The 16,609-nt window shown below is 40.8% G+C and overlaps 1 protein-coding gene across 1 annotated transcript in view; it reads right to left on the bottom strand.

Annotated features, from left to right (window-relative positions):
* Window positions 1-16,609, bottom strand: part of LOC128076573 (amine oxidase [flavin-containing] A-like) — a 218,016-nt gene that overhangs the window by 25,890 nt on the left and 175,517 nt on the right. Inside the window, exons 3-4 of the mRNA XM_052674368.1 lie at window positions 6,411-6,505; window positions 1,860-1,997 (exon numbers count right to left, since the gene is read on the bottom strand). Coding sequence (XP_052530328.1) covers window positions 1,860-1,997; window positions 6,411-6,505 — 233 coding nt within the window. The remainder of the gene's footprint in view (window positions 1-1,859; window positions 1,998-6,410; window positions 6,506-16,609) is intronic.

The following is a 16,609-nucleotide window of genomic DNA, read 5'->3' as shown; positions in this document are numbered from 1 at the left end:
AAAAAGTACAAACCCTTAGATCACTGAGCACTCATCAACCTAGCCAACAACCTGGACTGCACAGTTTGTTTTCAAAAAGTTTCAAGCAGAAGTGGGATGTAGAGATAGATCAATAACAAATCCCTGAAACAAAGGATATGGTGACTACATGAGCTCTCAGAGAAGGAGAAAAAAAAGTGAAAAACCTTAGGGAAAGAAAACAAAAAGCCTGCAATTCATGGGAAGAGGTTGTGGGAGGAATGAGACCTACTGCAGGAAAAGCATAATTATTGTTTATTCCATGTTTAAGTCTTTCCACACAGGGAGACCTCAGATTCTCTTTGCTGTCCTCCTGTTCAACAGCTATGCCTCTCATGGCAACCTTGGTTTTATTGGCATGACCACAATGCCCAGTCTAGAATTGATCCACAGCCTGTGATCCAGCTAACAGCTCATAATTCCACCTCTTGCTCAGGAACATGATTCCACTTCAAAGAAAACTTACAAAATTACTTGGTCATTAGCAAGGACATGCATAATGTAATAAGGGACAGAAAAAGATGTATTTTCAGCGTCAAAATGGATTAAGGACTCAAATTCATGAAACCCGTTAGAGCCTTTTATTTAACACGCAGAAGATAAGTGCCTTTTAAGAAGCAATGAGTCCATGTGTGTGCTCAAATTAAATATAGTGGGCCAAGCATACAGCTGGTAAAACCAGCCTACCTCTCTTGCCATAGATCTATGTCCACTTTATACCAGGTGGTGCAGTTAATATTTTGAGTGGATTGACTACACAATTATTTAAGATGTGACTATTCTATGAGCACGGCATGAATCTCCCCAGTAAGGAGAAACTACAGAAGTAGGCCATTGAACTTTCCAGCATGAGCTTATTGCTCTAAAAGTAGGAACAAAAAGTGGGAAGATAATAAAAATTAAATCAGTTAAGGATCCACCACATAGACCTGCCTCTATCAAGCAGGTCAATTCTGTCTCACACAGGCTTCAAGCCTTGTCTGGGAAGTACCAAAACAAAAAGATATTAAAAAATAACAATAATAAAAATGGAAAGTAATTTTTGAGTTATGAAGATGGTCACTTAGTACCTTATACCTTTGTCCCTCTCTCTCTCTGACCACTCTCCCTCTGTACTGGTCCTGAGCAGAACCTGAGTAAAAAACTGGTGGGCTAAAGAACTAAGACAAGAGCTGATAAACTGCTTTAAAGACAGTTTTCATTTCAGTTCACTTTAGCCATTTAACCATTTAACCTAACCAAAAGGAGTTATTCGAACTCCCTCAGTCTCACATCTCAGACACGTTTATGGTGAGCCTTGGAAGTGTCTATTCCTCACCATGAGACAGAGAATCTCAGCAAGTGTGCAATTTCTAGACATCCAATTTTAAGTAAGATGAATCCCACTCTAAGGGACTGGGAGATACCTCATGTGAAGCTAGCTACATAAGTGGGCCACAGTCATTACAATACTCCAAGGCTAGTCCCATAATACTGTTGTTTAATATCATTATTCAATATTATCAAATAGGATTATTCTTTTTCCAGTATTGAACTGGGCTTGTATTTCAGAAAGAGAATTTTCAGGCAACAATCCTTTAGAGAATATGTGGAAAGATAATCAGGTGCTGAATGTATCAAATTTTAGAATGCCACGTCTAATTTTTTGAGGACTTTTCAAAAGAAAACAAGAATCATTTATCTAACTGCCAGGAAGTTATAGGAGAGTAACAACACTTCTAACAGGTGCTAATGGGATTCCTAAGAGCAAGCTTTAAATGAAACCCCTCAAATGACTGCCAGCAGTTTCCAAAATTCAGCGTTATCTTTAAGTATCTGAAAATGAAAGATGTAATACTTACCCACTTATAATGGATGAAATAGCCATCTACATTCACTTTATAGGTCTCAATACCCAGCTCTTTTGCCAGCCGGAGAACACGATTTTGTGTAGGTCCCACATATGCTCCACCAACATCCACATAATTAACTTGCTTGTTCTGTCAAAAGAAATAATACAGGAATCAAAAGCTCTGTAGGAAACTCCTCAGTACAAACACCTATAACCAAGAAAAAATATTCCATGCTGAGTAGCACTGCAACCATATGAAGAGGAGACAAGGCATACTAACATAAGCAACAGTGAGCCCTGTAATGACAGACACACAAAAGATTAGTGTCTTTACCATGCACATGTTCAACAGGGCTTAACTTGTTTAAATTTCACTATAGTTTTCAGTACTGGCTTTTTCTTGATATAAAAGACATGAGAATATAAGAAATATCCAACTAAATACATTGGTAAGAAGTCTAACCTCACTCTCTCAGCACTCATAATACTTTAATTGCCATTGCAAAACTTTTCTCAAATCAAAACTATCTCAAGCACCAGGGTTATTTTCTTTTTTCCTCTCTCTCTGCAGATACCTGCTTACATTTAATGCTGTAGCTGCTGAGCACTGCAGTGCAGTATTCAAAGGATGTAAGCTCCTTTGCAGCATAGCACACTGTGGATCTACCCCACTGCACCTGAGCTAGCAGCCTCTAAGCAAAGGCACTCTGCATACAACACTTGGACCAGCATCACTCTCACTTGGGAAGCAGGCAGAAAATATGAAGTTTAAGATACATGCTGTTAAAAGAGGGCTGATTTTCCAAGGCAGTAACACTCAGGATAGTTAACTTTTTTAAGGCTGTTTATAGCATGCATTTGAAGCCAGGCATTTTCAGCATCACAGAGGGATGCTGTTTATGTTTCATGTACAATTATTTCCACTGAAACACCACTGTTTACCACTGTTTCCCAAGCAATGGCATCTGATCTAATTTAAATCTCTCCCATTTTTAGACTGGGAGGCAGAAGTAACATCTGTATTACATTACCCTGTGCCTCAGGTGACTCATCGTTTCTTTCATTTTCTTTTCAATGGCAGCCAAGATGCAGTCAATTTTTAAAAGCAGGATAATGTTAAGCCATGCTGAAACATATGCCTGTGCTGTAGTGATGTCTGGCCCTGCTCAGGCTGCTTTCTACATAGCTATCATGCCTGCTACAGTTTGCAAAGTGAGAGTGGAAGGGGAGGAGAAATATTTTGACATTCACAGTCTCAGATGATGGTTTCTCTCTATAATCACAAAATCATTGAGGTTGGAAAAGACCTCTACGATCATCTAGTCCAACCATCCATCTACCATCAATATTGCCCACTAAATTGTGTCCCTAACTACTACATCTACAGCCTTTCCTTAAACAGCTCCAGGGACAGTGACTCCAGCACCTCCCTCGTCACTTCTCCTAATACCCAACCTGAACCTCCCCTGGTGCAACATAAGGCCGTTCTCTCTTATCTTACCACTGGTGACATGCAGAGGAGATCCTGCCATGGACAAAGGATACGGACAGTGCGGGAAGAGTTCAGTTACCTTAGTAAGGATGATTAACAATGTTTTAGACAGCCTAAGGTATCCAACACTTCAGTGCACCTACAGAATACCTGCTACCAGAGGCCAGGCAAGGTATCACATTTCAGCTAAAATGGCACTACATGCATAAGATTCTTAGGAATCCAAATTCCATTTCATAACTCTCAGTGTCACATCCAGATCAATTTTAAAGTGCCTCCTGTCAGAGGAGCCCACTGGAATATATGTGATGCAACTTGTGTTCAAGCAGGGCCACCAAGAGCTGCTTGCTCAAGACCATGCTCAGATTGCTTTTGAGTATCAACAAGGAGGAAGACCTCTGGGCAATCTATACCAGTGCTCAGTCAATCCTACAGAAAAAAAAAAAAACAAAACATTTCCTGTTTTTCAAATGGGACCTCCGTTGTGCCAGTTTATGCCCATTGCCTCTTGTCCTGTCACTTGGCACCAGTGAGAAGACCATACCTCTGTCCTCTTTTCATCCTCCTTTCATATATTTATAGCCAGTGATAAAGTCCTCCCCCGAGCCTTTTCTTCTCCAGGCCAACCAGACTCATCTCTCTCTGCCTTTCCTCATAGGAGAATGCTCAAGTTCCTTCATTACCTTAGTAGGGCCCTTTGTTAGATTCTTTCCAGTGTGTTTGATACTGGGACTTGTACTATTTAATATCTTTATTAAAAACACAGATGATAGGACTGAGTGAATCCTCAGCAAGTTTGCAGAAACACAAAGCACCATGATGCAGTGATATGACAGAAATAAAAGATGCCTTCCAAAGGGCATCTGAACATGAGCCAGCAGTGGCCAAGAAGGAACAGGGAAGTGATTGTTCCCTGTACTCAGCTCTGGTGATGCCACACCTCGAGTACTGTGTCCAGTTTTGGGTCCCTCACTGCACTGAAGCCCTGAAGAGTGTTCAAAGAAAGGTAACAAAGCTGGTGAGTGATCTGGAACACAGGCCATATGAGGAGTGGCTGAAGGAGCTGGGATTTATCAAGTCTGGAGAACAGGGGAGACCTCATTGCTCTCTATAACTACCTGAAGGGAGGTTGTACTCTCACATAAACAGTGCTAGAAATAGAGGAAATGGCTTCAATCTGCACCAGGGGAGATTTAGGCTGGATGTTAAGAAATACTGTTTCTCTGAAAGAGTGGTCAGGCAGTGGAATGGGCTGCCCAGGGAGGTGGTGGAGTCACCGACCTTGGAGATGTTCAAGGAACGTTTGGATTTTGTGTTGTGGGACATGGTTTAGTGAGACTAATGGTGATAGGTGGATGGTTGGACTGGATGATCTCATGGGTCTTTCCCAACCTTGGTGATTCTGTGACTCTGTGAAAAGGACCTGGACAGGCTTGAGAAAAGAATCCATATGAGCCTTGTGAAGTTCAATAAGGCCAAGTGCAATGTCAAACATCTGGTATCAGTGCAGACTAGAGGAGGAATGGATGGAAAGCAGCCACATGAAGAAGGACATCAGGGTACTTGTGGATGAAAAATTGGACATGAGATAGCAGTGTGTGCTTGCTGCTTGGAGATCATCTTTGAAGGTTCCTTCCTCTCTTGAACTTGCCTCTCTTGAACTGCGATCCCAGAACTGGACACAATCCTCCAAATGTAGCTTCACTAGTGCCAAGTAGATCACTTCCCTCCTCCTGCTGCCAATACTTTGCCTAATGCAATCCTCCCATAAAACACGAGATTTCTTTGTGGCACGTGGCTGGCTCACATTCAACTTGGTGTACACTAGAATCTCTCAGGTCCTTCATTGCCAATCTGCTTTCCAGCTGGGTGGCCCTCAGCATGCATTCATGCCTAGGGCTGTTCTTCGTCAGGTATGGGACTTTGTACTTTCCCTTGCAAAACTTCATGAGGTTCCCATCAAACCATTTCTCCAGCCTGTCCAGGTCCGTGTGGATGGCAGTATGACCCTCTGGTGTACCAACAACTTATTTGACTTCTGTATCATCAGCCAACTTGCTGAGGATACACTTTACCCCACCATTCAGATCATGACATAGATATGATAGCACCTCAACCAGTGTTCAGTTTTAGGCCCCTCACTATGAGAAAGATACTGAGTCATTGAAACATGTTCGGAAAAGCTAGTGAAGAGACAAGAAAGCAAGACATATGAGGAGCAGCAGAAGGAGCAGCAGCTGTTTAGTCTGAGGAAAAGGAGGCTGAGAGGATACCTCAGTGCTCTCTACAACCACCTGATAGGAGCATGTAGCAATGTGAGAGTTGATTTCTAAAGTAAGAAGCAATAGAAAACAAGGAAGTAGTCTCAAGTTGTGTTACAAGAGATTTAGACTGGATATCAAGAAGAATTTCTATATGGAGAGGATGGTTTGGCATAGGAACAGGCTGTCCAGGGAAGTGGTAGACGTGCCATCCTCACAGGTATTTAAGAGCTGTGTAGATGGTGGTGCTGGAGGACAGGAATTAGTATTAAGTTATGGTTGGACTTCAGGATCTTATGGATCTTTTCCAATCTAAATGTTCCTAGCAAAATTAATGAATACATTGAACAGGATGGGACCCCTCAGATCCTGAGTACATTTGGTAGACGTCTCACTCCACACTTCATAGAAGTGCTCACCAACCTTTGGGACCTTTCATTTAGATAGTTTTCAATCACACTATCAGCTTAACTACCCATATTTCATATTTTCTCTATGAGGACGTTATGGAAGACACTGCTAAATTGCTGAGGTCCAGGCAGACAGCATCCACTGCTCTCCCACTGTCTATCATGATAGTCATTTCATCATAAGTTATCAAGTATGACTTCCCCTTCCTGAATCCGTGCAGACTAGTAAATTTCTTGTCCATATGTCTAGAAATTGATTGACTTGTAGTTCCCTGAATCCTCTTGAGGCCTGTAGTTCCCTGAACCCTCTTTCTTGCCATTCTGGAAGACAGGTGTGACATTTGCAGTACCATAGACCAGCACAAGTGAGAGAGTCACAAATTTAAGGAAGCACCTACCCTGATGGTGAATGTCCTTCCTCCAACTCTGTCCCGGGCCTCGAGCACTACCACATTGAGTCCAAACTCATAGAGCAACTTGGCAGCTGACAAGCCTACAAAAAAAAAAAAAAAAAAGAAATAGTGTGCTCTAAACCAAGGGGCAACTATTAAACATAATGGTCCAAAGCTGAATCAAGGCTTCATGGTCAGGAATCATAACAATGTTTTCAAAGATTCCTGCAAGAATTCTGAAACTTTTCACGGTGTCTTATCACAGAAATCACATGACTGCTGCTTAGCTACATATGATAAGCAACTGCATAAACAACGTTCCAGAGATTTCAGTTGCCTCCTCTGGGTTAGCATTTTTGGCTTTTTAAAGAAATTAATCTCTGTTGTTACGGGCATGCATCTCATTTTTCTTTTGTGTAATGCATTGAAAGGGCGAGTCTACCACATGGAGCTTGTGTGGCTAGAGTGATAGGAATAGTAATATACGAAACAGATATGTTCTAGCACATTTCTTCTCTCACCCAACTCTCCACTCTGCTGCTGTCCATTGTCCTCACTTACATACAGAAATGAAGTCTGCTTCACTGTCAAGATTAATTTTAAACAACAGAGTTTGATCGTGGCAATCAAATAGCCTCTATGTAGGTACTTTATAAAAGGAATTACCGTCTCAGCAAAAATTATCTAATTATGGGATTTTGTGATAGATACACTACAAAGAACCGAAAATTCAATCGGACAGAAGTCCTTTTCGCTTTTTATAAATGAGAAATGAAATTGTTAAAGGCAATCATGAGTTTCTGAAATCAGATTATCCCATTGTCCTGTAGGGCAATTTGGCACTGAAGCATTGTTCCTCTGGAGTTGTTTCCCCTCCTTAAGTACACAAAAGCCAGACTTATTGATCAGAACATCTAATATACCCTGTAGTAAAATAATATTATATTCATATATATTACACTACTTCAAAATTTGATTAAAAGCAACTGTTTGTGAGCCCACAAAGAATGCAAGACTTAAAAGGTCAGATGAGAGGAATCATTCTAAGGTTCTGAGCAGCGCCAGGAGTACTCATTTATACTGAGGACAATATAGAACAGCCCATAAACTTCTGTGTATGTGATCTTTTAATATGGTAGTGGGACAGGATTTAATGGAAGCAAGAAGAGAGGAAGTTCAGATGTCTTACACTGACAAAAAATTTCTCAGTAGAAATGAACATCTTATTCATTGATATAATTTTTTTCAATAACTTTTCTTGCATTAAAGACTACAGACAAGACAGTTAATTATAGCTATTGTTCTCTCTTAAGTCATTTTGCTGATAGTGTTCTCATCCTCAGCATAAACATAGACAACATAAGTCTTCAGTGCTGGAAATGCAAACTGCAGCATTTTCTTATAAATAAATATTCTTATATTTGGAAGAATTATTTTTTTCAAAAATTTGCACTGGTTACTGTCACAAAAACTCGGATTTCCTAAACACATAAAATGGAAACTTGAATTTATATATTCTTCATGAATTAGACACTCAGGCACAAATGGTAATTATTTTACAAGAAAGTCTCTATATATAAGATGCATGGATATTGGACAGATGCATGTTTTTTGAAAATATGCATAGGAATATGAAATGGCAGAAAATCAGGTCTAGGTATGAAAAAAAATGACTGTATGCAAATCCAATAACCTCATTGGTGTCGAAGACTGACAAGCTTGTCTCTTATTTCATATTGTATACAACAGTTATAACCACACAACAGTTCTTTAGAAAGAATAATGATTTCAGTGAATTAGGTTGAAAGTTAACTTGAATGTTGGTTCATACCTGAATTATATGATGTGTCCTAATAAAGAAAGGCAGCTAAAGTATGGAGAACATGTGGTAATATGACTGTGGTCTTCTATCCTGCTTATTCGTTAATCTCGCACTCCAGCCAAATAGACTTTTAGATTTGTTATTGTTAACCCAAGAATCACTGTGGACCAATGGAAAAAAGAAAAAAACAAAACAAAACAACACAAGCCCGGCTTCAGAGCTATAGAGACTGGAAAAGGACAAGAGATACACCAGGACAGTGATAATGGCAGTTGGCAGAGAGCCTGACTGAGAATTAAAAACAGTGCCAATTTGTAAATTCGGGTTTACAAAACTTGAAAAGGCCAATGACACAGCATAAGCAGAGGTGGTGATAGTTTTATCTCCCCAAAATTAAAAGCTGAAGATTAGACTCAAAAGGTCAAATATAAAAATATGTATATTTATGCAGAACATAAAAACATAAATAAGTAAATAGAGCAATCCCAAATTAAAATAGCTTTCTTTTCTTAATAGAATAAAACCAGAAAAAAAGGTAGGCAGGGATAGGGGCTGGGGAGAAGACAATATATGCTGATTGAAGAGTGTTACTGTGCATTTGTTTGTTTGAAGCACAGACACAATTTTCTTTGAGAATGGAGGACTAGCAAGAACACTCACATGCAGACAATGTCTACACACAGCTACTGAACTCAACTCTTCAGCTCCTTTCCAGTTTGAACTGAAGTGCACTACAGAGAGGAGCCTCCACATGCATGTTAAGAACCCCACAGGTCAAAAAAGCCTGTGTGCTTTTGAGACATGGGCTAACTAGCCTCAAAAGAGATTGCCATGCCCCCTCACCACACGTTGCTCTGAAACCAGATGCAGTATCCAATTTGTCCTTCAAGCATGGTACACCAAGCCATGCCAAGCAGTGGGCTGTGAACTCCCAGGCTACAGTCGGGACTCAAGCAAGACGCTTCACTGATACACTTGTGTATGCTTGTACGAGCAGAGCACAGATATTTCTACCACTGCTACCCCACCTGAGTGCCTTCTTCTTCCTAAGCTGGAGACCTATGCCCTGACAAGCACACGTAGGGCCCTTCCTGTGACTGCAGCGGGCACTGTTTCACAGCCTTTCACCACACTGCACTTGGAGATGTTTTCCTCACCCTGTGATTCCTCCTGTCATCATCATGGCTTCCAATACCCTAGACTGGTGTTGTGCTGGTTGACTCCTCCACAGCCTCTGAGTCTGGCCTAGAGATAAAGCTGCAAAGGACTCCAGATTGCTGGCCATGCTCATTCCGTACACTCTACAAGTACAAAATACTCTCTGCTTCAGAAAGATGAAAAGAGCCTGCCAAAACCGTGCTTCATTTAAAGTATCTGGCTGGAGAAATTCACTTGTTATTAGATCAGAATAAACAAAGCCGGATGACTTATACATCTTCCACAAGGGTTTCTATGGCAATCTCATACCAGGCTCTCTGTGTCTGAAGACACCACACAAGAAAGCTCTTCTCCAATTGATTCTGCAGTGCTGTTAAGGGCACAGAATTGCTGCAGTCACAGATCATACTGCTGCTGCCTTCATTTCAGAAAATTGTCATAATGATATCAAGCAAAGTGGTTTCAAGTGCATGAAAACACTGGATACAGTTTAAAAAAAAAAAAAAAAAAGAATTTAAGATGATTTCATGCCAATCTGCAGACTATCAGGCATACACCATGGATGAAACAGAGAACAATACTGGATTCTGTATGTGGTCTGAAGGAAAATCAGCCTTTCATTAGCTAAAAGGGAGCTACAGGAAAGAAGGGGACACACTCTTTAGCAGGGTCTGTTCTGATAGAATAAGGAGAAATGATTTCAAGCTTAAAGAGGGTAGATTTAGTTTAGATAGAAGGAAAAAGTATTTTACAGTGACAATGGTGAAGCATTGGAACCAGCTGTCCAGAGACGTGGTGGATGCCCCATCCCTGGAGACTTAAGGCCAGGCTGAACTGGGCTCTGGGCAATCTGATCTAGCTGTGGATGACCCTGTTCATGACAGGAAAGTTGGACTAGATGACTACTATTTGTCTTGCTTCACAGCTGCTGCTCTGAATAGTTTTTCTTGTATTCCCGCAGATGACCTATAAACGTCCTTTCCAACTCTAAGGATTCTATGAATCTATGATTCTATGGGTATACTACACAGCATGCCTGCACCTGATAGGAGAGAAAAGATCCTCCCTACAGATAGAGTCCAAGGCTGGGGCTTAAGAGACTTCAACTCAACTCCCACCAGAGCCATGTAACATGGGAAGTGTTTCCCTATGAAATACGGAAGCATTTGTATGAGAAACATTAATTAGAATCATTCCAAGTTCCCTCATTATAAGGATTAATATGGGGCATCTAAACAGAGTTCTATGACACCAATGGTGTGAGATAAAAAAAAAAATAAAAATCATAAAAAGATGTTACTTTATTGGAAACGTGATAGATTTGTACAGAAGAGTAATTGTACTTTTCAAAATATGTAGTCTGTAAATCCAGTTCACCAAACAGATCCCATGATGTCATGATAGGAGGCAAAAATTACCAGCATCTGTCCTAGAGACAGCACTTCTAACAAGATGGATATTGAGCATTTGCAAAATATATGAGGGCAGTGTCCACAATGAAAGGGAGTGGGAGCAATCTAAAATCATGAAAAGGTCACCAAGCCAGGCAGAGAACAGTTCTGACCATCACAACACCAAGGCTAAAAGTTTTGGATCCCTCTCCCTTCTCTTCAGATAACTTGCATCAGCTGAGTAACAACTAGATATTTAAACTGAAAGCCAGCTCACCAGCACTATGCATGAATGATAGAATCATTAAGGTTACAAAAGACCTCTAAGACCATCTAGTCCAACCATTAGCCTATCCTCACCATGCCCATTGCCCATGTTCCTCAGTGCCACATCCACACGGCTCTTGATCACCTCCCGGGTGTGGTGACTCCACCACCTCCCTGAGCAACCTGTGCCACTGCCTCACCGCTCTTTCTGAGAAGAAATTCTCCCCAATATCCAACCAGAAGCTCTCCTGATACAGCTTAACAACATTACATCTTGTCCTATCACTGTTACCTGGGAGAAGAGGCTGATCTCTACAGTATGGGTACTCCACTCTGTCACACATATCCTGCAAGGCACGGCTGCGTGTCTCTCACCAGGCTCCATCTTCCCTATTACAAGTCATGCTCGCTCACCATGAGCTCTACCTTGGTTAGCTGCAGCCAGTGTGAAGTTCACTACAGCACAGCCTTGTAAAACCTCTTACACTGCCTCCAGGCACTCATATACCTGGTGAAAAAGATCATGCTATGGGCATGAAGTCTGGAAGGCACTCTTAAGTACATGAGGCATTTCAGTGTATTAAAGAAGCCTGATTTTTCAGGGGCTTTTAACCTTTCAAACTGAGGCCAAGCTGTGTCACATCAAGCACTCCAAAACAAAGAGAAAATTAACTGTTACCATGGAAAAGGCAACTGTCTGCTGTTTTTCTGGATGTATTGTTTATTTGCTGGTTTCTTACACAAAGTGTATTTGCCTTTTATGCAACCAATGGCAGGGTGAAAGTTTACCAAAACCAACTTAATAAAATATTCCTTCTTTAAATCTTTCTTCATTACCCTTCCATACATGAAGTGAGATCATTATCTTCTATGAAAGGCTACAAGCTCACTGTTGTTGTTTCCTAGCAAGCTTTAATTGAATAACTTAAGGACAAAATCATTATGGAAAGTCTTAATATTTTCCTGATCTTAACAGTGGAATAATTTTTAGACCTTTTTGCTCATTATTCTAATTTACATCAGTAATGTAAAGCAATTGTCAATATATCCTCATTAAAGTTCCACTGTAACAGCATGCTAACACTGAGATCGTTGTTTCTCTTCCACTAATGGAAAGTCTAATTTTTTCAACATACAATTGAGTAATTAAATCTGGCAACAGCCACCTGAGAATTATGTCTTGTTATTCAACCCAAAGCCACCTTGCCAAGTAAACATGAACCTGCCAATAACAGATGCAAAACATTTCTATCATGATTATAGAGTAAAATCTCTCTTCCTTTCTCCTTATTGTCCTTCTTCCCCACAAGATTTTGCAGAAAATTTTTGGTACACCTTGAGTTTTAAAATACAGGCAAAGTGTACTCAAACTGGCATCAAAGTGCATCAAACTGGCTTCAGAGAAATCACTAATGGACAGCAACACACAGAAGGCTGATAATGAAGGCATTGTTTCCATACTACAAGTCTGTCTGATCTAAAATTGCCACTGAAATTGAGTAAAAGATCTTATTAATTAAATTACACTCCCTTAAATTTGCACAGAACAGCAAGAATACACAGCACTGATCACATGCCTATATTCATTTCTCCTTTTAGCGTTGCCTAACACCAGAATGCCACTGCTAGCTTCCTGTTTGTTGGAGACTGCTTTTGGTCTTTCTGTGAGCTTTTTCATTATCCCTGTTTTAGTGTATTTGGCACTGGGGATGAAGGTGCACTTCTGCATTTTCTTGTTTTCTGATTTTCATATATATCAATTTTCCCCCTCAACCTCCATCAAACATAATCCAGTTGATTCACTTAAGATTTCCACATAAAGGAACAAGTATTTTCTGTCTCAGAGAACACTGCTGAACTAAGAGCAAGCCACTCTGGCTTGCTTCAATAGCACTACTGTCCAAATACTTTTAACAGATGCAAACTGTGTCCTGGAGGGTACAAAGACTGTTTCTCATGGACAATGTTAACAGAAACACAGTGCACATGAAGGAGAGCAAAATGTACTCAGAGGATGATTCCACTCCTACATACATACCCATGCAATTTTCAAATCCAAAACCTGGCTGCAGTAAACTTATCTCCCCAATATAACTTCCTGTATGCCCCAAATATAGAGGCAGAAAAAGGTTAGCTAGCACAGAGTTTACAAGGAAACATTCTCCTCCTCACATGAAAATGTTCATAGTTTGGCAGCACCTAGTCTATGGAAACAGCTAAGGTGCTCATGCACAGTTCTTTTTACTTTGATCAGCAGGCAGAATAAATTTCTATCAGTGAAACAGTAATTGTCAGGTAAATAAATCTGTGGGAAAAAAAAATTGCTGCAAAACCATGATCGATATCATTACCACAAATACTGAAAACATCAACACTGGTATTCATGGGAGGGACATAATGCCTGTCCCATCCCTAATTTTATTATGGTACCATATTTTGATATATGCCCTAACAACTTGGCTGTTTCTTTTGCTTGCTGGAGTAAATAACGCTCTTAAGACTGCGTCTTAACTGAGCTAACAGGAGCATTGTTTGCCACCTTTCAACAACTTGCAGCTAAGCCTGGAGTGTGGTGCAAAACCTGCTTCCCAATGACAAACCATAGATTTATAGCATGCTTCTAGGAACACTGAATTTGCTAATCAATGAATCACACAGCTGTATATACTATTTTATTTTATATTTTTACCAGAAACCAAAGGAGCACATGCTTCATTCAGTAACAGAAACAGATGTGATCACTTAGGTTACCACCTCTGTTAGGTGAAGTTTATAAATGATACATCTGCCATAGAAAACTACATCAAGAATGTGATGAAAGACAAAGAAAATAGAGTCATACAACCACAGAATGTCTTAAGTGGGAAGGGAGCTCAAAACCCACCCACCCCAACCCCTGCTGTGGGCAGGGCTGCCCCCCACCAGCTCAGGCTGCCCAGAGCCCCATCCAACCTGGCCTTGAGCCTCCAGGGATGGGGCACCACAGCTTCTCTGGGCAGCTGTGCCAGCGCCTCACCACTCTCTAATATTTCTGTACTTGGCATCCCAAATATGTTTTGGCCAATACTAAATATCTTGCAGTGAGCATAACACAAAGGCATGTCTTCACCAAAAAAAAAAAAACAAACATGCTCCATAGTCATAAGATTTTGTATTTGTGGTAGCAAAACATAGGAACATATAATGAAGAAAAGAGACAAATGGAAATTTGTATTTTGCTTATTTGTAAGCAGTGTACATAATGTCCTTAATACTTTTTTTTTTTTTTATGGGCGGAGAGGTGTCCATTGATCTGTTCCTGCAGTAAATTCTTCACTTAACAACATTCAGCTTGCTAGCAGTACACAGGGAGCAGAGAGCTCTGTACAACATTTACTCCTCCATCCAAAAACACAGCACAGAGGAATGTCTCACTCCGAATGACAACATTATCACTGACTGCTGCTTTTTCTGTTGGATATCGAAAGCAAGCAGGAACAAATCATGTAACCAGAGCCCAGCACAGGGCACATGTAAAAAGAGAAACACATTTTAGGAGGCAGGTACTGCATTCTTTCAAGGACAAATTCTGGAGGTAGCATTAGAAAAAAGAACTATAGAAAACTACTCCAGATTTACACAGGTGCAACTGAATTTTATCTTCTACCAGTAACTGTGTGTTTGACAGTTTATCTGACACTACCACCCACCAGCAGGTTTGTATGCTGTCAAAACAATTTGAGCAGTATACAGTGTAAATTGTGCTGCCAATATAGCAAGAAAGGAAAAATCTGCATCTCATTATTCAGTAGTTCATTCCAAGTCTACAGCCAAGGCGTAGGTAGCTCAAGTAATGGAGTTGCTAATCGCAAATCATGAAGCAGGAAATGCCAAAGTATTCTTCCACGGAAGGGATAATAAAACCAATTGCATAGCATATCATATGTTTTATTTCAATATAAAGACTAATTACTACCATTTTTACATTTGAGCTTCCCCTACAATTCATGGCCTTTGGACTCCTCTATAAATGCAACAGAAAACACTGCTGATTCCTTCCTGTGGCTGGCAAATCTAAGCATCTGTTTTCTTCAGCCATGAGAACTCCTTGTTTCTAGCTAGGAACAAACATGTTTTTATTTGGAAATAAGAACGATCTGTGTCAAAGAATGACAGTCCTCAGTGCAAGTTTCAATTGTGGCAGTGTTTCCCTTGTACTTTGTTCTCGTAATGTAATGTGCTGAAAACACTTCCAGAATATTTGCATGCTAGTTGCCTTCAACTTGCTTGCTTTTGGCTGTATTTGTCCATATCTGATTTACCTGTTCTGCATTATGTGTATAATCAGCCTTAATTATCCATATGTTTGATAAACTGGGCTTTAAATGTCTTAAATTTCATATGTAAACTGAGACTGGCATGTAAATACAGTTCAAACTTCCTAGTGAAGAAGTTGGGATATTTTGCTTACATCCTTCTTTTCCCCATTTTGAACTATTTATCACAGAAATCATAGAATAGCGTGGGTTGAAAGCGACCTCAGGGAACATAAAGTTCCAACCCCCCTGAGCCAGAGTCACCAATCTCTAGATCAAGCACAAGAACAGATGGCTCAGGGCCCCATCCAACCTGGCCTTGAATACCTGTAGGGATGGGGCATCCACAACATCTCTGGGCAGCCTGTGCCAGCACCTTACCACTTCCTCAGTAAAAAACTTTCCCCAACATCTAATCTAAATCTTCCCTCCTTTAGTTTAAAATCATTCCCCCTTGTCCTGTCACTATCTACCCTTGTAAAAAGTTGATTTCCCTCAAGCTTATAAACTCCTTTTAAATACTGGAAGGCCCCACTAAGGTCTTTCCACAGCCTACTCTTTTCCAGCCTGAACAAGCCCAGCTCTTTCAGCCTGTCTTCATAGAATCATAGAATGGCCTGGGACCTCAAAGATCATCTAGCTTCAACCCCCCTGCTACATGCAGAATCACCAACCACCAGACCAGGCTGCCCAGAGCCACATCCAGCCTGGCCTTGAATGCTTCCAGGGATGGGGCATCCACAGCCTCCTTGGGCAACCTGTTCCAGTGCATCACCACCCTCTGAGTGAAAAACTTCCTCCAAATATCTAACCTAAACCTTCCCTGTCCCAGATTAAGACCATTCCCCCTTGTCTTATTACTATCCACCACAGAAAACAGTCGTTCTCCCTCCAGTTTATACATTCTTTTCAAATACTGGAAGGCCACTATGAGATGTTCTCAGAGTCTTCTCTTCTCCAAGCTAAACAAGCCCATTACCTCAACCTTTCTTCATAGAAGAGATGCTTCATCTCTCTGATCATCTTAGTGGCCCTCCTCTGGATCCATTCCAAGAACTCCACGTCCTTCTTGTACTGGGGAACCCAAGCCTGGATGCAGTACTCCAGATGGGGCCTCACAAGAGCTGAGCAGAGGGGGACAATCACCACCTTCACCCTTCTGGCCACCCCTCTTTAGATGGAACCCAGAATACCATTGGCCTTCCAGGCTGCAAGAGCACACTGCTGCCTCATGTTCAGTTTTTCATCAGCCAGAACCCCTAAATCCTTCTC

This window comes from Tympanuchus pallidicinctus, unplaced genomic scaffold (assembly GCF_026119805.1).
Source record: "Tympanuchus pallidicinctus isolate F22 unplaced genomic scaffold, pur_lepc_1.0 scaffold14, whole genome shotgun sequence".
Taxonomy (NCBI): domain Eukaryota; kingdom Metazoa; phylum Chordata; class Aves; order Galliformes; family Phasianidae; genus Tympanuchus; species Tympanuchus pallidicinctus.
The sequence above is the reverse complement of the archived record's forward strand: the minus strand, read 5'-3'. Positions and strand labels throughout refer to the sequence as shown.